The 10000-nt window shown below is 23.0% G+C and overlaps 6 protein-coding genes across 6 annotated transcripts in view; 2 read left to right on the plus strand and 4 right to left on the minus strand.

Annotated features, from left to right (window-relative positions):
• Nucleotides 1–1639, plus strand: part of DDB_G0275649 (hypothetical protein) — a gene marked incomplete at both ends in the record, with an annotated part of 2246 nt that extends 607 nt beyond the window's left edge. Inside the window, one exon of the mRNA XM_638441.1 lies at nucleotides 1–1639. This exon is cut by the window's left edge and continues 182 nt beyond it. Within this exon, the coding sequence (XP_643533.1) occupies nucleotides 1–1639 (1639 nt within the window).
• Nucleotides 1640–1937: 298 nt separating this feature from the next.
• On the minus strand, nucleotides 1938–2979 carry natA (N-acetyltransferase complex subunit; the record flags this gene model as incomplete). Its single annotated transcript, XM_638442.2, has 3 exons — nucleotides 1938–2166; nucleotides 2285–2485; nucleotides 2798–2979. The coding sequence occupies 3 exons, from the start codon at nucleotides 2977–2979 to the stop codon at nucleotides 1938–1940; spliced, it is 612 nt and encodes a 203-aa protein (XP_643534.2).
• A 414-nt stretch (nucleotides 2980–3393) lies between these two features.
• DDB_G0275647 (cytochrome b5 domain-containing protein) lies at nucleotides 3394–3983 on the minus strand (the record flags this gene model as incomplete). The annotated part of the gene is made up of 2 exons (XM_638443.1): nucleotides 3394–3473; nucleotides 3587–3983. 2 exons carry the CDS (start codon nucleotides 3981–3983, stop codon nucleotides 3394–3396), a joined length of 477 nt encoding a protein of 158 aa, XP_643535.1.
• A 327-nt stretch (nucleotides 3984–4310) lies between these two features.
• Nucleotides 4311–4718, plus strand: acn9 (ACN9 family protein; the record flags this gene model as incomplete). The annotated part of the gene is made up of 1 exon (XM_638444.1): nucleotides 4311–4718. The coding sequence occupies one exon, from the start codon at nucleotides 4311–4313 to the stop codon at nucleotides 4716–4718; it is 408 nt and encodes a 135-aa protein (XP_643536.1).
• A 181-nt stretch (nucleotides 4719–4899) lies between these two features.
• DDB_G0275751 (hypothetical protein) lies at nucleotides 4900–8035 on the minus strand (the record flags this gene model as incomplete). Its single annotated transcript, XM_638445.1, has 2 exons — nucleotides 4900–7773; nucleotides 7925–8035. 2 exons carry the CDS (start codon nucleotides 8033–8035, stop codon nucleotides 4900–4902), a joined length of 2985 nt encoding a protein of 994 aa, XP_643537.1.
• A 412-nt stretch (nucleotides 8036–8447) lies between these two features.
• Nucleotides 8448–9361, minus strand: DDB_G0275749 (hypothetical protein; the record flags this gene model as incomplete). The annotated part of the gene is made up of 4 exons (XM_638446.1): nucleotides 8448–8667; nucleotides 8737–8972; nucleotides 9130–9180; nucleotides 9326–9361. The coding sequence occupies 4 exons, from the start codon at nucleotides 9359–9361 to the stop codon at nucleotides 8448–8450; spliced, it is 543 nt and encodes a 180-aa protein (XP_643538.1).
• Between the last annotated feature and the right edge of the window lie 639 nt (nucleotides 9362–10000).

Raw genomic sequence — 10000 nt, forward strand, 5'->3', positions numbered from 1 at the left:
GCCAAATAACTTTGTAACAAAGTTTAATTCAATTTCATCCTCACCATCCCCACCACTTCAACAAAATAATAACTGTAATAATAATAATAGTAGTAATAATAATAATATTAATAATAATGTTAATAATAATAATAACAACAATAATAATAACAATAATATTAATAATAATGTTAATAATAATAATAATAATAATAATAACAATAACAATAACAACAACAATAATAATAATAATAATAATAATAATAATAATATAAATAATAATAATAATAATAATAATAATAACAATAACAACAATAACAACAATAATAGTAATAATATTAATATTAATAATAATAATCACAATAATAATAATAATAATAATAATAATAATAATAACAGTAGTAATAATAATAATAACAATAATAGTAATGGTATTAATATTAATAATAACAACAATAATAATGGAAATAATAATTATAATGCTATCGGTAACAATAACAACATTCAACCACCACAACAACAACAACAACAACAACAACAACAACAAATTCAACAACAAATTCAACAACAACAACAACCAATAATGGTGAATGAACAAAAATGGACTGAATTACTTGAAGAATTCAGTACAATGAAACAAGAAAAAAATCAAATGGAAAGAGAGTATAAAAATCAAATTGATCAATTAAAGCAACAATTAAAACAACAACAACAGCAACAACAACAACAACCACCTCCATCAGCCAAGAGACCAATGTCAAGTAGAGGCATTTCATCAATTGGTATTAATGATCCAATTATAATACAAGATTATTTAATAAATGAGGTTAAAGTATTAAAATCAAAATTACAAGATAGCCAAAATCAAGTTCAAGATACAAATGCTGCAATCAAAAGTGTTTCATCCAAATTGGATGAACTAAAATCAAATTTATTAGATTATAAACTACAAACTGATAGTCATTTTAATTCAATTGAAGAAAGATTACATAATTATGCATTGAAATTTGGAGAGATTGATAAATTTATGTATCCACATTACTATTATCCAAATACTCCTAAAACTCCTGTATCACCTCATATGAATAATGGTGGTCAGTTAACCCCAAAAGATCCAAATTCACCCTTATATTACAATGATCCAAGAGTTCAATTATTATCAAATAAACAGTCTCAAAATTCCAATAATACAACTCCAATAATAACTGGTAACGGACCAAATGGAAACAACAATAATAATAATAACAACAACAATAGCAACAATAATAACAATGTCAGTAATAATCCAAATATAATTATAAGCGCAACTGATTCAATTGATAAGAAAAATATTTCCCAAAAATTACACCAAAGAGTTCAACAACAAGAACAACAAAAACAATTAAATTTAATGCAACAACAACAACAGCAATCATCCCAACAACAACAACAACAACAACCATCCCAACAACAATCGTCACAACAAAAGCAGCAACAACAACTATCACAACCAAATTCACCAAAAGGTATGTTAATAGATGGAAAATATCAACAACAACCAAATTCTCCTCATAATTCAAATTCTCAAGTCCCTCATTATTCAGTTGATAATATGAATTCAAATTATCCTCAAGATAATAGATATTATTATCAATATCATCCACTGCCATATTATCATTAACTAAATTATTATAAACAAAACGATTGAAAAAAAAAAAAAAAAAATAATAATAAAATAATAAAAAATAAACGAAATTGTAACATATATATATATTATTATTATTATTATTTTTAAAAATTAACATATATATTATTATTATTTTTAAAAATTAACCCAAATAACTTATTTTTTTTTTTTTTTTTTTTTGTCTATTTTTAAATTATCGAACAACCAACAACCAAGATAGGAATTGTTTTGTTTTTTTTGTTTTTTTTTTTTTTTTTTTTTTTTGTAATATGTTTGTTATTTATTTATTTTTTTATTCTATTTTTTTTACATTTTTCTTTTTACCATGAATAACATTTGAAACTGGTTTTGGTTCTTCGTTTGCACGTTTTGCAGCTTCAATTGATTCTTTTGCAGCTTTATTAATTTTTTCTAATTGTTTCTCTCTTTCTTTTTCTTCTTCAACTTCTGGTTTAAGATATAAAACCATTGAATATGCATCTTCTTTATCACCATAATATTCTTTTTCAATTTCATCAATTCTAAAAAAAAAAAATAATAAAAATATAATAATAAAATTGATAAATTATCATTAATATCACACACATGTCAATCATAATTAAAAATAATGCACTATAATAAATTCTTAAATATACTTACTTGAATTTTAAAACTTCATGATATAAAGAGAAAGCGGCTCTATTTGATTTTCTAACGTGAAGTGAAACACAATCAGCATCATAAACTTCTAATAATGCAACTTCTGCTTGTTTCATTAATTTAGTTGCAATACCTAATTTTCTTTGTGATCTTAAAACTGCTAATGATGTAATATGTCCTCTTTTTGGTTCATTTTCATCACTAAATATATTTTATTATTTATATTATATTATATTATATTATATTATATTATATTATATTATATTATATTATATTATATTATATTATATTATATTATATTATATTATATTATATTATATTATATTATATTATATTATATTATATTATATTATATTATATAATATTATATTATATTATATTATATTATATTATATTATATTATATTATATTAATTGTGTGTGGTGTGGTGTGGTGAATGTGGTTAGTCCCAATGCATTAATTACATTTTATTTTAATTATTTTATTTTATTTATTTTATTATTTAATTTTTACATTTTAGCTAAAACGTAACCAACAACATTTCCTTTATCATCTTCAGCAACAAAAGAAGTTTGTGGCCATGTTAAAAAGTGATATAAATAATATTTCATTTGATAATTTTCTGGTAAACATGTTAAATTTGCATTTTGCATTGACATTAAGTCACCAATTTGACATGGTCTGATTGATACCATTTTTTTATATTATATTATTATCCGTTTTATATAAAAAAAAAAAAAAAAGTGATGAATCTGATTTCAAAAAAAAAAAAAAAAAAAAAAAAAATTAAAAAAAAAAAAAAATATCGACAAAAACATTTTTTTTTTTTATTTTTTTCATTTTATTTTATTTATTTACATTCATTTTTTTATTTATTATATCATTTTGTGTATTTCTGGGTGCTTTGTTTTTATATACGAAATCCATATTAAAAATAAATAAAAATGAATATATATAAAAATATATATTTTAAGTGTCATGTTTTTTTATCAATAAAAAAAAAAAAAAAAGTTTTTTTTTTTTTAGTTAAAGTCTTATTTATTTTATATAATACATGAATAGTAATAATGAAATTATTATTCTTTTTTTTTTTTTTATTAAAAATTTCCTTAATTATCTTCAATAGATAAATAACCAACTAAATATTTTAACATCATGGCTTCAAAATTTACCCAAGAATGTGTGAATTCTAAATTTGGAAATAAAATTATGAAATAAAAAAAATAAAAAAATACTATTAGTATATATATGGAATATTTATTTATAAATATTAAATAATATTAATTAATATTAAATATTTACCAAACATTTGAGTACAATCATTACCAGCAGCTCTTAAAAGTTCAATTTTACCACCAGGATGAAATTGAAAATAATCAGTAATATTATAAACTCTACCTTTATAAACTGTCCAAGCATCATTTTCATTATTATGTTTTTTTAATTCTTGTATTGTAATTTTACCACCATTACCACTAGTATCGAAACATGGCTGTGCTGCACTCTGTTTTTTCATCCAATCCAATTGACTATGACCATGTGGTAATGGTACTTTTCTTTTTCTTTTTCCATTTTTTTTATCCTCAATCTCTTGTTCTGTTGGACTCACCATTATTGATTTAATTGCTTCTTTCATTTCTGTTGATAATTGTTGAAATTGAACATTATTATTTAATTGTTCTTTATCTGTCATCATCATTATTGTGTTTTTATTACTTGTGTTTTTATTTCTTAATTTAAAATTAATTAAAAATTTTGATTTGATTTAATTTTTTTTTTTTTTTTTTTTTTTTTTTTTTAAAATTTTTTTTTTAAAACAAAACAATATTTCAAAAAAAAAAAAAAATAAAAAAAAAATAAATAAAAAAATAAAAAAAATTCAGAATCATACCGAATCGTCGAATATTAAAATAATAAAACACATCCTTTTTTTTTTTTTTTGTTTTGTTTTTATTTTCAAATAACAATTTAAAATAATAATAATAAAAAAAAAAAAAAATAATAATAATAATAATAATAATAAAAAATGAATAATCTTTCAAAGAATGATTTTTTAAAACTGTATAGAAATATATTAAGATGTCATAAAATATTACAAGAACCAATGAGATCAATGGGAGATCAATATGTTAAAACTGAATGGAAATTACATAAGAAAGCAACACCAAAACAAGCAATTCAATTTTATGAACAATGGAATATTTATTGTAATATTTTATTAACACAACGTGATTCAATTTTAAAAGAAAATAGTAATAATAATGATAATTATAATAATAATAATAATGATAATAATAATGATAATAATAATTTTATAAATATTGGTCAAGATTTAAATGAAAAACAAATGAAATCTTTAAATAAAAAACAAATAGAACAATTAGATAAATTAAAATCTGAAACTTCAACTGTATATACACCAAGTGATAAATAAAAATAATAAAAATAATTTTTTTTGAAAAAAAAAAAAAAAAAAAAAAAAAAAAAAAAAAAAAAGAAAAAAGAAAATATATGTTCATGAATAATGTTTTTTTTAGTTTATTTGTTTTTTTTTTTTTTTTTTTTTTTTAAATTTATTTTAATTTTTTGTTTTTTTTCTTTTTTTTGAAATTATTTTAAAAAGTTGTATTAAATCTATATTTGACAAATTCACCAAGTTTTCTGGATTCACTATCTTGAGTATAAGAAACCAATAAATCACCAACTTGAATACCATTATATTCACGAAGTGTGATACCACATTCATGACCTTTTCCAATCTCTTTAACAATATCTTTAAATGATTTAATGACTTCAACACGACCTTCATGAACGGAATCACCATTTCTCATAACATGAACCTTTGCACCTTTTTTGATAATACCATCTTCTACTTTACAACCTGCAACTTTTTCCTTACCATCATTGATATCAAAGACTTGACTAATTTGAGCACGACCAGTTACATTGAAAATAGTGACAGGTTGTAAAATACTTTCTAAATATTCTTGGACATGATTAACCACATGATAGATTACATCGGATTGAATGAGTTTTACACCTTGCTTCTTGCAAGAATCTAAAATCTTTGGATTTAATTTCGAGCCAAAATAAACGATTGGAGTCTTCAAAAATAATGCATCTTTAATGTCATTCTCAGTGACCTCACCATAGCCAACTCTTTGAATATCAATAGAGATTTCAGGATCTTGTGGTAATGTAAATAACATGGCGCTGAGTGCCTCAGCAGTGCCTGTGACATCACCTTTAACAAAGAATCTAACGGTCTTCTTCTCGATATCACCCAAATCCTCAGTACCATTCATTTCTTCCTCATTATCGAGATCCTCTTCTTCATCCTCTTTGCCATATGCCATCTTTTTAATTTCCCTACGAGTATCTTCTGATATCTTTCTTTCCTTTCTTTCATCAATAATTGCTAAAACTTCTTTTTCAGAGTCGAAAACAAAGAATTCCTCACCCAAAGGAGGGGCCCCTTCTTTGAAACCAAAGATTTCAACGGCTTGACCCGGTTTACCCTCTTTGAGTTGAGTACCTAAATGATTTTTCATCTCTTTGATCTTACCATGTGATTCACCACAAACAAAGAATTGATTAATCTTTAAAATACCTTTTTGAACGAGAATGGTTGAATAGGTACCTCTATTTCTCTTGAAACTTGTTTCAATGACCACACCACTAACTTGAACATCTTTAACTGGTGCTTTCAATTCCATCATATCACCAATGAATAGAATGGTTTCCTCGAGTGTTTGAATACCCATACCAGTCTTTGCAGAGATTTCAACACAAGGTACATCACCACCAACACCCTCACATGCAATACCATTCTCTAACAACTCCATCTTTACAAGCTCTGGATTGGCATCGGGTTTATCCATTTTATTAATTACAACAATCACTTGCACATCATTCTTCTTTATCGCTTTGATTGCCTCGATGGTTTGTTCTTGAACACCATCATCGGCAGCAACCACCAATAACACAATATCGGTGATACCCACACCTCTTTCTCTCATTGTCGAAAAAGCAGAATGACCTGGAGTATCCATAAAAGTGATTGCACGCTTCGCCTTTTTAGCATCTGATCTATCATTAATCAATACCTCAAATGCACCAATATGTTGGGTGATTCTGCCTGGCTCATTATCGACCACCGATGTACTACGTAAGAAATCCAATAAACTAGTTTTACCATGATCGATATGGCCAACCACTGTTACCACTGGTGGTCTGCTTGGCCACAAGGGGTTCGCCTTTAGTTTAAGTTCCTTCTCTTTTCTTTGAAGTAAAATATCCCTACTTAAAACTCTCATTGGTGAGAAGTAATAATCTTGTCCCATCAATAGTAAAATATCGTCAACGATTGGTTCGTATCTTGATGTTGGTTTCAAACCTGCTTTAATTTGCCATTTGATTAACTCAACGATTGATTGACCAATCATTGGTGCTAAATTCTCGGCGGTTACTGTATCTGGGAGTAAAACTGGTGTTATTGTTTTCTTTTTATTGAACTCCCCATTCCCCGAGCCACCTATTTTCTCTTTTTCTTTACTTCTAAATAGTGGTTGATGTTCATTAACAAAACCATATGCTTCTTCTTGTTGTTGTTGTTGTCTTAACATTCTTTTTTCTTTTTTCTTTCTTTCTTTCTCTCTTTCTTTCTCTCTTAGTTTCTCTTTTTCTTTTTCTCTTTCTGCTATTAAATCCGATTCTTTTTTTGATAGTTCTTGGAATTTTGGAATTGGAATTTTGGAATTGGAATTTGTTTTTTCTTGTCCTTGTTGTTGAGTTGTCATTGTTTCTGGTGTTGTTGTTGTTGTTGTTGTTGTTGTTGTTGTTGTTGGGGTTGTTGGTGCTGGTTTATTTGATACAATATCGCCAAATCCTAAATTACTCAAATTTTTAATATTATTTTGATTTGTAGTGATTGTTGGTTTTTGATTTAAAGTGGTTTTATTTATATAATCTAAAAATGATGCAAGTTTTTTTTGTTGTGGTGGATTTTGTTTTTGTTGTTGTTGTTGTTGTAGTGGTTGTTGTGGTTGTTGTGGTTGTTGTTGTTGTTGTAGTTGTGGTTTTTGTAGTGATCCAAATGAAAACATATTTAGTGGATTTTCTTTTGGTGTTACATTATTATTATTACCGTTTATTGGAAAGTTGAAAATTGGTGATTGGTGTGATTTTTGTGGTTGTTGTTGTTGTTGTTGTTGTTGGAGTGGTGGTTGGAGTGGTGGTTGTTTATTTAGATCTGGTGGGTTGAATTTTAAATTAAGTGTAATTGGTCTATTTTGTTGTTGTTGTTGTTGTTGTAGTTGGAATTTTTGGTGATTGTTATTATTATCATTATTATTATTATTATTGTTATTATTAATATTATTATTATTATTATTATTACTATTATTATTATTTTGAATTAATTTTGGAAAATCAATTTTATTAAAGGAAATTGTATTTCCTTCATTTATAGGTTTCTCTGTTGGTTTTCCCTATTTAAAAAAAATATGTTAAAAACTAAATTAGTATTTTTATTTTATTTTATTTCATTTCATTTCATTTTATTTTATTTTATTTTATTTTATTTTATTATATTTTATTTTTTGATTTGATTTTTGATTTTTAAAAAATAAATCTGCCAACACTTACTGGTGTGGAGGAAGTGGAATATTGAAAAGAAGTAATATTATAAATATTGGGTGATTGTATTAATCTTGATATTTGTTTTTTATGCAATTTAGTTACTCGTAACATTTATTTAATATATATATATATGATTCAAGTGTATGTGTTTACGAAAACAAAAAAAACAACTAAAATAAAAAAAAAAAATAAAAAAATAAAAAATAAAATAAAAAAAAAAAGAAAAAAAAAAATAAAAAAAAATAAAAATTAAAAAATTAATTGTGTCGGTTTTTCTATAGAAAAAAAAAAATTAAAAAAAAAATAAAAAAAAATGGCAATAATTATTTAATTTTAATAACCAACAATGGAAAAAAAAAAAAAAAAAAAAAAAAAAAAAAAGCACACACACCCCCAAACAATACCACAAATCTGGGGGTGTATTTGATTATAATTTTTTAAAAAATTTTTTTATTTTTTTTTTTTTTTTTATTTTTTTTTTATTTTTTTATTTTTTTCTAAATAATTTTAATTTTCGATTAAATTAATTTGAATCATAATTAAATATATCGTATTCAGGATCGAATTCATCAAGCTTTTTACCAGAAGATGATGAATTATTACTACCAGAATCTGGTGGTGGTGGACAGTATTCTGTACAATAGACCTTCAATTGAACTGGATCATAAGTTAAACCACATGAACATGAAGATGGATCTTGAACAGATATACATGTTTTATTTTCAAATGTATATAAACCATTACTAAAAAATAATGAAATAAAATAATTAGTTTAAACTAATTGTAAAAAAAAAAAAAAAAAAAAAACTTACCAAGTGAGTGCTTTTGGTACCCAAACATAACAATTGAGTGAAATTGAAGCTAAAATTACACAACCAGCTAAAAGGAAGATAAGGTATTTGAATTTTGGATGAATTCTATCATCTTGATCTCTCCACCATTTAACTAATAAGGCTAATGATCCAAATATAACAATAATAGTACCAACTAATACAAAATGTCTTGCATTTACTTTAATTCCAAAATATACACCAATTGCTATTGAGAACTAAAATTTTAATATTAATCCAAAAAAAAAAAAAATAAAAAAAATAAAAAAAATAAAAAATAAAAAAATTATATATTAATATACATAAATTAATAAAAAAAAATTATTATAATTAGATTTTAATTATTGATTTATAAGTAAAATTTTTCACACATACCAATGAAAAAGCTGCAACAATTATAGAAATAATAATTTGAGAAATTTGTGTCTATATTTTTAATTTATTTTTTTTATTTATTTTTTTTATTTATTTTTTTTTTAAAAAAAAAAAAAAAAATTAAAAGATATTAATTAGGCTTATGGTCATTTAAATTATTTTTTTTTTTTTTTTAACATGTGTGATCAAACCATACTTGTTTCTTTCTCTCTCCAAATAATGGTTCATCCATTTTAATTTACTATATTATATATATATATAAATATTTATATGATATTACAACAAAAAAAAAAAAAAAGAAATAGAGAAAACCAAAGCAATTTAAAATAATACAAAAGATTTGCTATCGTGGTAGAGAAAGGACACTCAAAAAAACAAAAAAAAGTGAAAATATTAAAAAAAAAAAAAAAAAAAAAAAATCATAAAAAAAAAAAAAAAATAAAAATAAAAAATAAAAAAAAAAAAATTAAAAAATAAAAATAAAAGTTCCAACCAATTTCTTTTTTTCCCAAAACCAAAAAAAAAAAAAAAAAAAAAACAATAATTTTCTTAAGATTTTTCATTCTTTATCTATTTACTTATAAAATTAAAACTTTTTTTTTTTCCAAATTCTCTTTTTCCTAATTTGTTTTTTTTATTTTTTTATTTTTTTTTTCCTACTTTTTTTTTTATAGATAAACTAATACCAAAAATTTTAACCGTTAATAGATAATTATAATTAAATTTCATTTTTTTTTTTTTTTAAAACACTTTTTTTCAATATTATTTTTTTTATCATTTTTGGTATTAAATTTCTTTAATTATTTTGAACCCAAATAACAAAGACTGTTTTTTATTTCTATTTTTAATAAAAGATTTTTTTTTTCTTTGA

This window comes from Dictyostelium discoideum, assembly GCF_000004695.1.
Source record: "Dictyostelium discoideum AX4 chromosome 2 chromosome, whole genome shotgun sequence".
Classification (NCBI taxonomy): Eukaryota; Evosea; class Eumycetozoa; order Dictyosteliales; family Dictyosteliaceae; genus Dictyostelium; species Dictyostelium discoideum.